General features: G+C 32.6%; 1 protein-coding gene across 1 annotated transcript in view; it reads left to right on the forward strand.

Moving 5' to 3' along the window:
- Window positions 1–17,395, forward strand: part of LOC106462881 (dedicator of cytokinesis protein 1-like) — a 128,178-nt gene that overhangs the window by 84,508 nt on the left and 26,275 nt on the right. Inside the window, exons 14-17 of the mRNA XM_013922847.2 lie at window positions 1,732–1,856; window positions 13,258–13,356; window positions 14,876–14,948; window positions 16,309–16,412. Coding sequence (XP_013778301.2) covers window positions 1,732–1,856; window positions 13,258–13,356; window positions 14,876–14,948; window positions 16,309–16,412 — 401 coding nt within the window. The remainder of the gene's footprint in view (window positions 1–1,731; window positions 1,857–13,257; window positions 13,357–14,875; window positions 14,949–16,308; window positions 16,413–17,395) is intronic.

Genomic DNA, 17,395 nt, shown 5'->3' on the forward strand with positions numbered 1-17,395 from the left:
CTTTTGTTATATATATATATATATATATATACCTTTTATTTTTCAGGGGCATGTCCCCTTTTTTTTCGTTATGGATCCCACTCTGTGGAGAGTGGTGCCTGTATAAGTATACTTAAACTAGTCAAATCTGTACTATAAGGCCATGATGACTTAACAATTATAATTTTCATGGCCACTAAATGCACACTGTTGAGATGGGGTGTTCCATTACATCACTTGTAGGTTTTCCTCTCAATATATTTGCTTCATTAATATGCCAGTTCTGGACCATTGATCCATCAATTTATCATTTTCACATCTGCCCTGTTCATGAGTTGGGAGGTACTAGATTCCCTCCATTCTCATGAACTTCAGATGAAAATGGTATGATCCTCTGCCAGATGGCTGGGTTTTGGATTGTAGTTGACTAGCCACCAGTATGATCCTCTTCCCTACCCCCCACATGCATATTGGTACCTGGCAGCTGGGTTTTGGATTGTAGTAGACTTACTGATTGTACAATCCTCCTCCTACCTCCACGTGGATGTCGGTTCCCAGCGGCATGGGTTTTGGATGTAGTTGACTTGTAGTGAATGGTCCGTCGTGCCCTAGCCACCCAATGCATAGGGGCACATCCTTTTCATTTTACCCACTTTTATAACTTCTGGGATTGAGTTTCATAAATATTGCATGGTTCAGATCACTTTCTGACCATATTTCTCTCCCAGTTGGATGTGCTCCCCTTTTTTCACCCATATATGCGACATCTATCTACAATGGGTGAAGAGTATACCTGGTTCAGAAATGGTGAGGTTCTCCACCTCAGATCTTAGAATCTGATTGTCTCATCTTAGGGAGTGTCCTTTGGATGCTTTCGAAGGATGCTCCTTTCCTTCCCTGGCACCAGTCCTTCCACCTATTGGGTTTCTAGCTATTTATGTAAGCAGAGATTATGTACATTATCTGAAGTTATAGTTTTCCTGCACTGAAAATGTATTTCCGATAGGTACTTACTTCCTCTCACACTTCCAACCCTTCATTCCTAGTGAAAACTGCCAAAACTCAAAGTGATAGTTTGGTAGAATTGAATAAAGGGAGCCACCTGTGTCATGAGAGTATGTCGCACTCTTAGTGGTGGAAATTGATGCGTGATGATTTGCATGAGAGATGCATTGGAATCAGTCAGTTCCAATGGAGGGGATATTGATGCCTTATGACAATGTATCAAAAAATTTTCTATATAGAGGGCAACACTAGACGACAATAGCTATCAGAAATAACGATCAGAAATACATTTTCAGTTTAGGAAAATTATAACTTTCATAGCTATACACATGTATATATGTATAGTCTTGGAAAACTCATGTAATTTTATTTTTGACAAATATATTTTAAAATATCAGTATACATTTAGCATTCTTGTGTTAAAAAAATAATTAATGTAGCTTTCAAGGTTATTTTGAGTTTCTAATATGTATCAAATAACCTGGAAACTTCCTTTTAACCCATATTGATAGATTACTAAATATATTTATACTAGCTGACATACCTTCCTGGGGGTTGACATGGGGGGGGGGGGGAAGACTCAGATCCAAATGCCAACCCATTTTGTCACTCCTGGAGAGTGTTAACAATTATTCTAGCATTTTTCCAGTCATAAGGAGACACACACACACATACACAAACTTGCTTAAGTTTTGATTTTTTTTATTACCTTTCACATTGTTCGTATTTTACTTTACTCTCTATTAGGTGATGTACGAAATGACCTGTACCTGACTCTTGTACAAGGAGAATTTTCTAAGGGGTCTAAGTCAACAGAAAGGAATGTAGAGGTTACAGTGAAAGTTTGCAATGAAAAAGGCCAAGTTATATCAGTAAGTAAATAACTGTAGGAAGTAAAGAGGAAAATCAAGATTTTACAGAAAGTAGATTAATTGTTTAGCTTTATCAATATTTGTAACAATATTATATGTAATTATAATTATTGAATACCATTGTACAATCAAAGAAATACAAACTTTACCTTAATAGTACAATGAAAACTTCTTTAATATGAAAATCTTGTTAATCATATACTCTATAACCAAAATAGGAATGCCATCAATCTCCAATTCATTTTCTCTACTGATGATTGAGAAATTTTTTTTTATCTATTGTTGAGTATTCTTGTTATGTTTGGGAAATTTGAATTTTCTTTTTAACTTGTTTGTAATCAACAAACATTCAAAATAACTTTCAGTTAGTTGTAGATACCATGTTTTAACAACTTGTGTATTTCTTTTTGTATCATTTGTGATTGACAAATAAGTACTTAATAAAGTGTCAAAATATTAAGCTACAGAAGTCATCTTAGAGGGAAATTGAGTGAAATTTCAGCGTGTATATATATATTTCCATATCTGGAATGTATTTAAATGAAGATTTGGGAAGAGGATTATTAAATTAGCAGACTTCTGTATAATTACTAATTTGTTTTACAATTCGTCACCTTAAATTGGCAAACTTGACTCCAAGCATTATGTATATATATGATTTAAAAAGTTTTTACCAAACTGGTAATGATCTATGTAGTTTTGCTTGATATATTTTATGTTATTTGTAACTAGGTGACTGAAAGATATAATAAAAACTTATTTTCATAAGAATAATAAACTTTCCATGATGTTAAATCTGGTCAGTTTGATCAGTAATCTAATCAGGATGTTCAGTATGGTCAGTACCATCCACAGATATTTCTTTTAAAAAAATATATATATATTTCACCCCTGGTGAGGAGTCAGTGATCTAACTTCATTTTGAATGTCTCAGCTTCATAGTAAAATTAATGTGTTTAATTTGAAAGAAACTTAGTTGAACTATCAAGTCTGTTTTTATTTTTAATTATGCTACATTGGAGTGTAAATATGGTTATAGATATTGATTTGTACATACTTTGAAGACCAATCTCTTAACATTTTTTGAAGTATTCTGACCAAAGAAATAGATCTCAAGCTTTCACTTATAAAGGACAACACATTTTAAGCTTGATATTAAACAGACTAGCTGCTTCATAGTAATAATTGTTTCCATGAAACGAATGCATGATATTGTAAATATTGTTTTAATTTGATCAGTATTAGAAAAAATTTTAATTCATTAATCAATATAAAATGTGACAGGCAATCTTAGAATGAAACTAATATTTTATCAGATTACATTCTACCACTGATACCAAGAAGAAAAATTTCAGTAAATCGACATACAGAGGATTGTTCACAGTTCTTGTAAATTAGTTTGATATGACTTTTCAAGACCTTGTTTAAAAGCAGTGAGAGTCATACTGGGTAAACCATTACTTTTATTGCATACCAAGACAGTTGCACATGCTGGGTGAGATAACTTTATTTTGTATATTGTGACGAAGAGGTTATGTTCAGGTTTTTTCTACCTAAATAATACCTATGTTCACATAAATTAAAAGTATGCATTTGCTGTAAAAGTCTACTTTCCTTATGTGGAAAGCAAAAAAATTCATATATTCTGTGTCAAAAATCATCGTGATAAAAGAAGATGCTAGCTAGTTACCATTATCAAAGTCACATGCCTATTCTGTAGTAAAATCTGCTAATGCAAAATGTTTTTGTAAAGAAAATGTGTCTTTAACAAAACTAAAATCATTTTTAACAATCTGCATTTAGAGCAATTTAAAAAACCTTTCTTCCATGTCATTTTGGAAGTAAGATGTATTGTAGATAGCCTTAAAAAATGTCTCCTTTTACACAAAGATTCATCTTTATATTGTAAAAATGTAAAAATTATTTGTTTATCTTACTAACAGAAGTGGTTGAAACCCTCCTTTTATTTTCTTCTTATGAATAGATTTTTCTTTTTTAATGTTAAACATATAAAAGTGCAGAATGACAAACCTTGGAGTCATGTGTCAATTATTATGTTTTTACTTTTGCAAAACTTGGAAGACAAGGTTTGAACATGAAGGATTTTACTGTTAGACACACCTGTAGTATCTTTTACATCAGTATTGGATTCTTGTGATTTTAGACTGTTCTAAGCTGTAAGCAAAAACAACCAGATAGTATTGATGTACTTCAATACTGTAAAGTAGGAAAAGCTTCCATAGCAGTCTTCTCGATTTTAAATTATATCAAATAGAATGTCATAAAAAATATAATTAAGCATTTTGTTTGTTGTTAAACTTTCCTTTGTGATGTTGGTGATTATTGTCTAGGCAATTTTGATATAAAAAAACAACTGAGGATGAGAAAGATACTCTTAGGACTTACATAACTCTTGCTAGTACCCATATAAGCTTTTATTCATGTACATTTGATCTCTTCATTACAGTATGTGTTAATTGAAATATTACTGACTTGGGTAGTTTGTGATATTCCCATTTTATGTTTAAAATCCTATGTAGTGCCAGATAAGTTTTTGAGACTCGTTTCAGTGGCCAAAAATGTTTAACAAATAAATTACATAATGTGTCAAAACATCCAATTCACCATTTCTAATTACTAAATTTTTCAGAAGCATATTTTATTCATTAAATAGTTCCAATTATAATTTTTGTTTTATTTTGGTGCAAAGAGAGCATTTTAATCATAGATTTAAGGCGTTATTATCACTTACGTTTAAAAAACAAGCATAACATCCAGCTAAGAGAAGTAAAATACAGAACCTAGAAAAAACCACTGTAATTGATAAGTCATGTGACAGCCACAGACAATATAATGCCGTGGAATGACAAACCTCATAACTATGTTTTAACATTGATTAGTGTTTCATAGGTAGTGTAATGCCACCAAGAAATGATTGTCTTTGGGAAGAGTATATAACAGCCTTTTCAGATGAAAAATATTCATACAGTCAGATGTGTTCAGTTCTGGGTCTTAGAGTTTCCAAAATGTAGTTATTCCTTGCACTTAGTGGCAGTTGAAAACAAAGGAGTATGGATCAACTTTGGAAACCTGGCTTATCCAGAAAGAGGTTTGCAACATGGTATGCAAAGTGTGGCATCTTGTAGCAGGTGAGAATCCATTAAAACAAAGGTCAGTGGAAAAAGCTGTATGTGTGTGTCCCAGGTAACAATATCCAATATAATTAAAAAGGATCTACATCTGGAAAAGTGGTGCAAGTTAAATGTACACAGCTGCTTGCATGAAATGGGTATTCATGCTGTTCCATAGGAAAGCATACTGGTCAAGTTACCAGATGCAAAGACTGTGGATTTCTCTATAATTGAAATTTTGAAATGGGTACATGGAAACCATTGTCTTTATATACTAGATGGTTTATGGAAAGCAATCAGTGAGGTGTGGTGTGTTTTTAACATGACAATTTGATGCTGGAGTTGTTGCAATAGAAACTACACTACACAGTTTTCAGATAGAGCATGGCCAGACATGGTAACATGGATTGTAATTATCCCTTTTTCTCAACAAAGTGTTTATTAATGGGTTTCTCTGTACTACAACTGCTCAATAGAATCCATCCATGACCTTATTCATAGTGTGATGAAGACAGATATCCAGATTCTGGAGAGAATTTATTCTATTGGCTACTCAAGAGGCCAAATTGGGACTAGCTCCTTTTCTTTAGTTTGTGAATGGAGTGTGTGATGTTTTGGGTCTGCACCTTCCTTGATGGCAGAAAAATGTCTGAAGGCAAATACATAGTTCTCCCCCCATCCCCTGATATTGTGGTTCATGCAAGGAGATTTACTGCTCAGTTATGTGAAGGGACAACTATGCCTTGTTTGCCACATTTGTCAGAACCACATGCTCTATCCTACCACAGCTAGGTGGATGTGTATTTAGGCTTTTAAAGAATAGACCCACTCCAGAAATGTGGGGTTCCAGAAGGGAGTCTATGGTCAGCCTGAATGAATAACAATTTTCTAGGATTTGTCTGACCCTAACTATGGTGCTAAGATAGTTATCGTGCCTCCAACTTTTGTTAGAAGCCTCAAGTGATGATGAGTTGGGACCATTGTTAGCATCTATCTTGGTTTGATTGTGAGCTTTTGCATTTTTTTCTTGTCTCTTGGGTGGTCTGTTGTTGGGATTTGTTAGGTAGAGATGCATTGTTGGAGGACGTTTGTCTACTGGCTGTCACCCTTCGTGAGTTAAATGAGGCCCTCTTTCTCCAACCCTTGATTTTTGTGGCCATTAGAGAATCTTTGGAATCAATGGTTGATGTTGCTCATTTGCATTCATCTGTGTCATCATTTGCTTCTTGACTTTCCTCAGGTACTACAGGTCATAGTTCTGCCCCTAGCTGAGTGTCCCATCCCTGACATCAGCCCCTTGGTCCATTGGTACCCAGAAAAGATTCCACCCATATCCACAAAGCTCCTCCATTCGATTGGAATACCGCTAGCAACTGCTGTGACTACCATATGCCTTTGAGGTCTGTGGGGGCTTGGCTCCAAGGATTTCTGGATGTTTGGAAAACTTTCATCATTATCCACCTAACCTATAGTGTTTCCATCTTCTGAAAATCCTCGGATTTTGGAACTTTGTTCCAGGGCTATCAGAGATTTGTTGTTCAAATGGGCAGTGGAGAGAGTCAACCCAGTTCTTCCAGGGTTTTATTCCTGTTTATTTGTTGTGCCCAATAAGACAGGAATTTGGCATCTGGTCATCAATCCTTCTCATCTTGATCAATTCCTATATCTCCAAGGTTCACAATGAAGTATTTCCTCACTTTGCATTGGCATTTTTTGCCAGGTATGTGGATGACAAAGTTTGATGTTACTGACACCTGTCTGCACGTTCTCATAGCGGAGTCGTCCTGCCACTGTATATGTTTTGTGCACAAGGGTCAGGTGCTGCAGTTCAGGACTCTGCCCTTCGGACTATCATTAATATCATATGTGTTCTGCCAAATTGTATGAGTTTTTTCTCATCACCTCCATTCCCTAGGCCTGTGCACACACCATCACATGGATGAAACGTCACACCCAGATTCTACTTTCAGAAGCAACCAAGACAGGCTTTATTATGAAAGCTGAGAAACCTATTCTCACTCCAACACAATATATCATCCATCTTGGTGTATTTTTCAATACATATCTGAGTCAGGCTCTCCACATTATGGAACAGGCAGTCCAACTGTTACATCTCCTTCTCTCACTGTGGGGATGGTTCTTTCTCTTTTGGGGATGTGAGCATTCCCAGATTCTATGTTCAGAGTCCTTTGGGATGAGTACACAAGATCACTTTAGTGGTCTCTAATGACCAATGGATCATGAACAGCTAATCACTGGATTCCCCCCATCTCATTATTCAGGATCAACATCTTCGATCTCAAGTAGTAGTTAGATCAGACCAGTACTATACTAGGTGTTCTTCTGCCACCACATCATCCAGAGATCCCTCTCTATACAGATGCCTTGCTTCAGGGATGGGGTGTATAACGAAACAGTCAGGAATTCCTGAGCCTAGAGACTGACGATGAGTCTTCCCTACACATCAATGTTTTAGAACTTCTTGCTGTTCAAAGGGTGATGTCTCAAGATCTGGACATATTGTGGGGAAAAATTGTCATGCTGTTCCATGGTGGTGGTGTCTTACATTTCCCATCATGGGGGCACTCAGTCCAGGTCTCTTTGTTTTCAAACCTTGGATTGTCTTTATTGGGCCAACTCCCATCATATCATCCTACTAGCTTGCCATGTTTCAAGGGTGATGAATTTGGTGGCAGATCAATTCTCTCGACCCATTTGGATTCTCCCAACAGAATGGATGCTGCATCTCTAGGTTTTCCATTGGATTTGCCCTTGGTTTGGGACACTGATGATCAATGCATTTGCCACTTATTGGAACACTCAACTACTGGCATTTTGGTCTTCAGTATCTCTCCCTCAGGGATTGCCAATAGATACATTCAGTCAGGACTGGATGGGATTGCACCTCTATGCTTTCCCACCGATTTGTATTTTACTCAGAATACTAGATATGATTTGTTAAAACCCTTTTTCACTTCCTCTTTGGTCATCTCTGTTCAAGCAGCCATGAACTAACATTGTACACCCAGTCACCCTAAAGTTCAAACTACATGCATAGAGGTTATGCAGTTCTTCACATGGTATCGGGGTTTAACTTCTAAGGTTGCCATGTATGTGTCTCAGTCTTTGCATAGTCCCACAATGGACCTTTATCAATGGAAATGCCATACATATTGATAATGGTGTATTACGAGGATGTTGAACCAAATTTGTCCAGAAGTGTCAACCAAACTCGTTTTGTTTTACCTGGCTCTTTGATAAGGGTTTAACATCTTCCACAGTTGCCTTATCTAAGGCAGCCTTTTTGACTACCTTTTCAATACTTGATGATAAGAAAATTATTTGAATCCCCGGTGCTGTCTGACCTCCTCAAGTCATTTTGGTTCCTTCATCTCAAAAAATGTTTCAGTTACCTAACTGGTATATTAAGTTGTTGTTACATGCAGATTCTCAACATCCATTTGAACCCTTAGCCTCATGTACCATATATCACCTTTCTCTTAAGGATTATTTTTTTGTTGCTACTGGCCTGCGGATATAGTGATGATGGATCATATCAAATTCCAACTGCAGTGCATGAATTAGGTTTCTGGTGAAGAGCATACTTGTTCTAGATGAAGTACAGTTCCCCTACTAGGGTGCTAATCTTCTATTGGCATGCCCATGATCTATGCATGGATCCATTCTGTATGGATAATGTCCTCACCAGCCCGTCCACCTTATCGATGTTGGATTCTAGCTGTAGAATGAGTAGTGATATGTTTTGGAAGTTAACATTTTCTTAAATCGAAAATGTATTTGCAATAGTACTTACCTCTTCTGTTACACTCTCCTCCCCCCACACTAAGAGATAGAGACTATGGATTAAGTCAGTCTCAATAAAGTGATAATATTATCTGAATGAGGTGCTTATATACAGTACCAAGATAGAGAGCACATTGACATAGGTGGAAAGTTTCACGAGACAAATATTGCCAAAGACAATTAAGTTGGAAATAAAAGACTGGAGCAAGCAAGAACAATTCAGACCAATGCTTAGATGGGCAAAGAAGGAAACCCCAGCAGTCGAGTAATAGCTGTAGTGTGAGAGGATGTAAGTATTACAGTTTTTCTGAGCTGAATGTGATCATACTAAAACTTGAACTTGAGATTAATAAAGGAAAAATCTGAAACAATTCAAACAATCTCACAATCAACACCTATGCATCACTGTATGTTTTAGTCATTTAAACAATATATAATATATCCTTTTTGTATTAATTTATATTTTTTTGCCAACTGTTAATTTGTTGCTATAATCACATATTTTTGTAAAAACAAATTTCATACAAAAAGTCGTTATCATTATACCTTTCAGTGTCAAATTGCATTTTATAATTTTGTAATGTTGGTTATAATTATAATTTCTACAACACAGTAGGTTTAATTTACAATTCAAGCTTAGTATGATAAAAGAGGAAACTGTTATATGTGTGTTTACCATGAACCTGAAAAAGTTAAGGAATTTGAAATAAGAATCAAAGTGAAAAAGTTTGGGAAAATAATATGCAAAGGATGTGCCACCCTCTATTGAGGTCTTGCTCAGATATCTGAAAATCATTTTTTTATAGATTACTCCACTATGTTTGATGTCAAATACTTACATTTGTCTTAGGTTAAAAATGACAGATTTCTCTTTTAATATTGTTTTATCTTATGCTGTAAGTGATCTCACTGATCTGCATACTGTGAAACTGAATAGTCAAAGAATTTCAGTTCTATATCTTTTACCAAAGGTGATGTTTATGCCATTGACAACGTGTAAAGCTTTGCTGAATCTTGTATTGATATAGACTACTGTTGGTTGCTGAAAGGGAAGGTTTGATGTCCAGCATGGCAGTGTTGAATTAAACAGTTTTTGATGTCATGTGCAAGACATTTATATATAGTTACAAAATCAGCCATACAGACAATAGCTTATATACTATTATGTTATGTTTTGTATTTTCTGTTGTAAAGAAATAGATTCTAAATTTTATCTAAATGATAAATGTCAGTTTGAATTAAGAAAGTTTCAGAGTAATTAGTTTATGGGAATTTTGTTTTGTTTTTTGGTGAAATAAGTCATGAAATATAATCTAAATTACCTAACTGTCAGAATGGTCAGCATTTGTGTCACAGTATAACCTTTAGAATACTATAGCTTGTATATTTAAGTTCACAATTAAGAAAAGAAAGTGACCTGATAAAGAAATATCAGGAAAGTAACAATATATATTTTTTTCTATTTGTTTGTTTTATTTGCTTCCTACTTATAATTTCTAGAAGTTGCAGCCACTATGTTTTAGCCAGATTGCAGTAGGACACATGAATAATAAAATGTGCTACTTCTAGTCAGTCACTCACTTTGTTTTAACCAGATTGCAATAGGTCACCTAAATAGTAAAATATGCTACCTCTAAATATCCACTCACTTTATGTTGTAACCAGGTTGTAGTAGGACACATGAGTAGTAAAATGTATTACTTCTAGACCAAAAAATGCTTGCGATAAATGATATTAGTGTTTCTTAGTGAGTAGATTCATGTGAAATTGTAATTCAGTTATGTGATGAAGCCCTCCAGTGGCTAAGTGGTAAATCTGAGGACTTATAACCCTAAAAACTGGGTTTCAATACCCATGGGCACAGCACAAATAGCACATTGTGTAGTTTTGTGCTTAACAACATACAAATAAATTGTGTGATCACAATATCATTTGTGTTAGTTGAATTATTTGAGTCTTAAAGTTTTTTGCAATAAGTTTTTACCTTGTGATATTCAAAATTTTAAAAACTGTAATAATCACAAATGAAAAATACTTTTTCTTTGATTCTGGTTATAAAGCTTAGTTCTTTTTTCAAAAATTACACTTACAAAGAAAATAATTTTATTTAACAAGTTGAATGTGTATGTCTCGCATCATATACTGTTCTTATTTAAATAATAATATACATTTTTGTTCTCATGTTTTTGACCATTTTAATGAACTCACTAAAGCTTTGAAAAAAATTGTACAAAAATCCTAACCAGAAAAAAGTTTTGCAACTTGAATATAAAAGAAGCTTTATTGAAAAACAACCTTAAATATATATATTCAGATATAAGGTTATAAATGTTATGTTTGGTACTACATCTGTTAAAATGAGTTTATTCATAAAAACGTTGAATGGTTTAATCTTTAATTTTCCATATCCTATTTATAGCCTTTGTATGATTTTATATGATAAGTATGATGTTTAATGTACATATACACAATTTCTTAAAATATTTAGTTTGAGGCAGTAAATTTGGGGACTTGTAATGCTAAACTTTTATACCCATGGTGGGCACTGTACAGATAACCATTTTGTTGTATTTTTGTTTAAAAAAACAACAGAAATCAAGTAGATGATAATAGAAATAATGATCTTTTTCTGATATCTGATTTGTGTATAAACTAATCTATTTAAACAAATATGAACCTTATCTTGCACCTTGTTTTAGGTATATTTGTTAATTTAATTTTTCATTTTATTTCAAACACTTTACAGTTATGTTATTCTGAATTAAAGGAATCTATAGAAAAATTAAGTTCTAGTATCACTATTGATTGTTGGTTAGTCAAAAAAAAAGCAATTCTGTTGTATGTTTAAAAGTTCTCACTTTGTTTGTCTTTTGTTTAAAGCCTTGACATGGTTATTGGATGTCAAATTGGCTTTTCAAGAGACAGGAAATTGATGATAGTGCATGAAGCAAACAATTAGTTTTTATGTTTTGTAAGTTATATTGTTTCTGTAATGTTAGTTTCATAAACATTTTTAGTATATATCATATATTTATTTTTATGAGATAAGTTTTATATTATTTTTTTTATATTTATTTTACATTGTTATTTTAGAGTTTGGGTTTAGAACCAACTTAAATCTCCTAAGCTGGCTGAACCTTGTGAAAAATTATTGAGATTATGGCAGAAAACATTGTTAACAGCTTCCTAATCATTATATTTTTATGACATTGTATACTTCTAGTTAGAACAGCATATTAAGTTAGCTTTATGAACTACCAAGTTAAGTTTTAGTTATGATCTATGTAATTAGCTTTCTTTGATCAGAAGCTAGTGATAGTTATATTGAAAGTTCCCACATGATTGTTTGTCAAATAGAATGGAGGTATGTCTTATGTTTAAAATGTTCACATTATTGTTAATGAAGTACAGCAAATCAAAACTGTTCAAAATTGGAACGAGCTTACAGTTTAACAAGAAGTGAAAGTTAGTTTCAGTTTAACAACCACAAGACTTTTTTGATTCTCTTAACTGGTCACTCATCCTGCACAAAGCAGCCAGTTATGAGAGTGACATTGATAAATCATTATATGGATTTAGAATTAACCTAAATCTCCTAAGCTGATACAACCTTATACAATATTATTTGGAGCTATAGCTGGAAATATTGTTGATGGAGGGATACACAACTGATGTACAGTCTAATCATTTTAACATTTAATTTTTTTGTGTATTAAATTCTCATATTATTATAGATTTGGCTTCATTAATTCCTAAGTTACTTTTTTGTTTTGATCTTGTATAGCTGGCTAACTTTTAATCAGAGAGTAGGAATAGTTTGTGAAGCCAAGAATGAATACCAGTTAAAGATTCAAGAGGGTTTTGTGATTGCTAAACTGAAGATGATTATAAATTAGCAAAGTAGATTGCTTCAATTTCTCAAACCGCAAGCTTGTCATAGTTTTTGGGTTGTCGCTTAGTTGGAGTGGGGATTTTATATTTGCTCTATTTTAAGTTGAAAAATCTTATCATTTATTGCAAATAGTTAGAATTGAAAATGTATTTTATGTCAATAATTCTCACACGATTGTTAAGATTGAGAATTTCATTTTAAGTTAAAAGTTATCACATTATTACTGATTGTTGGTTATTATTCAGAATGGATAGTTTATCTTATTTTTAAAGTTTTTGTGTTAGCATTGGTTGCAGGTTTGTCAGTTTGAACAAAAAGTATGTCTTGCATATAAAATTTTTGCATGATTGTTTATTTGTTATCATGGGAAAGTTTATGGTACATTTGTTGGAAAATAGTAATGTTATAGCTGACTATATTTGTGTGTGTGTGTGTATGTTTTATGTTTGAAATTTTAACACACTATGACAGATTATTGGCCCAAACTCAATATAATATATATAATTTTATAGATGGCTTACAATATCTTGTATGTAAAACTGGTTTTGAAACTTGTATGCATACTTTCACTTAGGATGTGCTGAGTATTGGTGCTGGATGTTCATCACTTAACGAATATCGTAGCGTTATATATTACCATGAAGATAAGCCTAAATGGATGGAAACCTTCAAGGTAAGAAATCAAGCTGTAAACTCACAAAACGTAAACTAAAATACCATTATCTATTGAAAGTATCATAATTGTTTCAACAGAAGTCTAAAAAAGATAAATAAATATTTACAGTTTATAGATTATCAAAATGTAATTTCTGAAATTTATAGCCAGTTTATTATTAAATTTACTGACCCAGTTGTTTTATGTCATACTGTGCTCATTACATTGTTTGATAGTCACCAATTTGTTTTAGAGCATTAAGTTATACATTATGTTTCTTTAATGTTATGAGTTATTTTTCTTATAAACAAAAGTTATAGTTTAGGGTTAATCTTATTACTTCTTCATTCTTATGATAAGTCTTGTGTCAGTGCTACCCCTAAATGTTGAATGGTATTATGTTCATGATTTGCATATGGACTAAAGGCTGTAGAATAAAGGTTCTGGCTGTTTTGCTAAGTGCCATTAAAAGATGTTGCAGTGAAGAAAACACTTAAGTTCACTATTTTCTATAATTGTTTGATCATATTTGCAACTTTTTTTATGTATTAAAGCAAATGTGAGTTCTTTAACCAAGAAAGGCTCATAATTATTTTGAATAAAAAGAAATGAATATTGAGTGTTAGCAGAGAAATATTGGATACAAATATTTTGTTATAAAACATAAGCATAGCTGATACAAATATTAAGTATTAGCAGACAAATATGACATACCAACCTTTTGGCATAAAATCTAAGCATAGCTGATGCAGATATTAAGTGTTAACAGATAAATAGAGAATACCAATATTTTATCATAAAACCAATGTACAGCTGGTACAAATATTAAGTGTAGCAGAGAAATATGGAATACTAAGATTTTCTCATAAAACCTAAGCACAGCTAATACAGATAATAAGTGTTAGCAAGAAATTTGAGATACCACCACTTTGTCATAAAACCTAAGCACAACTAATACAAATAATGGCTGTTTTTAAATCAGACAAGTTAATCCAATTAGATGAGATGCAAACAATGATAAGAAACTGCAGTAAAAGTACCACTGGTTTCTGATGTACTGGAAATTGTTGAATTATAATAATCCTTGTGAAGATAGCAAGGATTTGCAAATAATACCACAAAAACCAACAATCATACATTTTTGTATAAGATTTTTGTTTTGTAAGATAAAAAAAATATATCTTTGTAAAACAAAATATAGATAAAAAGACATAACTCAGAATGGAATGCACAGTACCTATGTATTGTAGTTTATACAAGTGTGTCATTATGTTTATGAAATATAGAACTTTTTTTTTTATCTCAGTTATTCGGTGTTTTATGGACCAGGATGGGATGCCAAGAAATGATTAAAGAAATATGTGACATTTTAAGGATTAATGACCAGTTTTTTATTGAGTTCATATTATTTTCTTTCAATATAAATTATGTTTTTTAAGCAAGTCAACAGGAAAACATGGAAAGAACAAGTTGTTTTATCACATAGTTTCTCATGTTTTCTGTATGTAACACGATAATTTTTTCACCACACTTTTAGGTTGCCATTCCTATTGAAGAATTTTACAGTGCCCATCTGAAGTTTACATTCAAACATAGATCTTCTAATGATGGTAAGTTGTTAATCAATTTAAGAATGCTGAATTAGCAACTTTCAATAGACTATATTGCACTTGCCTAGACAGATTATCATCATCATTTTGATCTTGTTATGCCACATACTGTAAATATATGTAGTAAATTTGGACTTCCTAAAAGTGTCTTGATGAATTACTGTGAATATATGGGGTAAATCTGGACTTATCAAATGTGGTGTGATGAATTACTCTGAATATATGTGGTAAATCTGGACTTATCAAATGTGGTGTGATGAATTACTCTGAATATATGTTGTAAATTTGTGCTTACTAGAAATGATGTGATGAATTATTATGAATACAAGCACAAATACCAATCACCAGTGACAGGAAACTTTGAAGTTAAATTATCAGTTTCAGTTATTTCATGGACTTTAAAAAGGTTAATTGTGTTGCACTTTTGGTATCACTCAGAGCCAAAGCTCTGAGCTACTTATACTGCCCAGTACAAAAAGTAATTGTTGAGCATTTCACTCATAATAAGAGCTGCTCTACAATAGCATACAGTAAATCTACATTTTAATTCTTTAAGTTTCATCACATTTTGAAATGTGAATCATAGTGTGATTAATTACTAGCAATTTAGTGCAGAATATCCTGCTCGCAAAATAAAATTTAGCATAAATGTTATTCATGCCTGTTTTCTTGTCATTTTAAAAGGGAATATTGAGCTTTGCTTGCTTGTGCAACTGTTCAAGCTGGGGACAGAAAATGCTCGGACAGACACCATGGTTCCCAATATATATAAAATGTGGTAAATCTAGGCTATTTCAATATATATATAGGAAAAGAACTCTAAGTATTATCTTCTAGTTCACACTGCTGTATCAAAAATGCAACTAATAGAAAAGTGGCTTTTGCAAATAATGCTGTGCATAGCCTATCTTATATAACTCATATTTGAATATAGATTACTGTTTTCTTTATTAATAATTTTAAGTGAATGGTGAAGGTATATCACTTATTTCTTTCGTGTTCATCACCTGTGTGAAACTTGTGCAAGAAAATTGAACTACTTAGGTGATGAATTTTAATGTTATCTGAAAAAGGTTTCTTTTTACTTCATATTATCAATAAATATTTTATATTCAGCATTCACTTAGTGGTATTAAAGTGTTTCCTGGCCCATGGATCATTTTTTACTGTACTCCAATTCCAAGAATGTGAATGTCTTTTAAGTAGTGTATCAAAAATTAAACTTCATTATGCAAATTTCAAATAATATTTGTCAATTTCTTTTAACTCTCGTTAAATAATTTATTGTCATGAGTAAAACTACTAAGGTATTTTGAATTTGAGATAATAGGAGCAAATTTACAGCTTTTCTCTTTCACAGCCAAAGACAAGTCAGAGAAATTCTTTGCTATGTCATTTGTGAAACTTATGCAAGAAAATGGAACTACTTTGGAGAATAATATACATGAACTACTAGTGTTTAAAGTGAGTAGTTTTCTCTTTCAAAGTTGAACACCCATTTATGTGATTTCAAAAACCTAACTTGTACACTTATGTATGAGATAGCAGTGTATTGTTGCTAAAGGTAAATGTTTCTGTGATGTACAGTTATCATTACTATTGGCAAACTTTTTTGTGAGTTAGCAATATATTGTTATTATTGGCAGTTTTTTATATCAGGTAGCAGTTTATTGTTGCTATTGGCAATGTTTTGTATGAGGTAACAGCTTATTATTGTGGTTGGCAAACATTTCTGTAAGATACCAGTGTATTGTTATATTGTGAGTTAGTAATGTATTGTTTCTATTAGCAAACTTTTCTGTGAGGTATCAGTTATTGTTACTATTGGCAATGTTTTATATGAGGTAACAGCTTATTATTGTGGTTGGCAAACATTTCTGTAAGATACCAGTGTATTGTTATTATTGTGAGTTAGTAATGTATTGTTTCTATTAGCAAACTTTTCTGTGAGGTAGCAGTGTTTTGTTACTATTGGCAAACTTGCTGTGAGATAGCATTATATTTTTACTGTTCACAAATGTTTATTTGAGATAGATGTAGATTGTTACTGTTAGTAATAGAAAACTATTTTGTGAGGTGGCATTGTATTGTTACTATTGGCAAATGCTTCTAAGAGGTAACAGAATATCATTACTCTTAAATTTACAAAGCTAATTTTGAGAGTGTCTCATAAAATTATTGTATTATTTCTTATATGTAAAACACTTGCTTGTTTCAACAGGCACATGAAAGCTTCTTTCTGTATTTGGACAAGCCCTACATACTGAACATGCAAATTTCATGCAGCCTTAGTTCCAGCTGCTTAGTGTGTGTTTATATAAGGACTAATCAATTCTGTCATGCTAATAATTCTAAAAAAGCATATTTTTAGGAAGGAATATAAAAGATTTTAAAATAAGGTTGATATTTGTATAAAAGAAGACATCATAAATTGCTGACACACAAAG

The sequence above is a fragment of the Limulus polyphemus genome, unplaced genomic scaffold (assembly GCF_000517525.1).
Source record: "Limulus polyphemus unplaced genomic scaffold, Limulus_polyphemus-2.1.2 Scaffold1274, whole genome shotgun sequence".
Classification (NCBI taxonomy): Eukaryota; Metazoa; Arthropoda; class Merostomata; order Xiphosura; family Limulidae; genus Limulus; species Limulus polyphemus.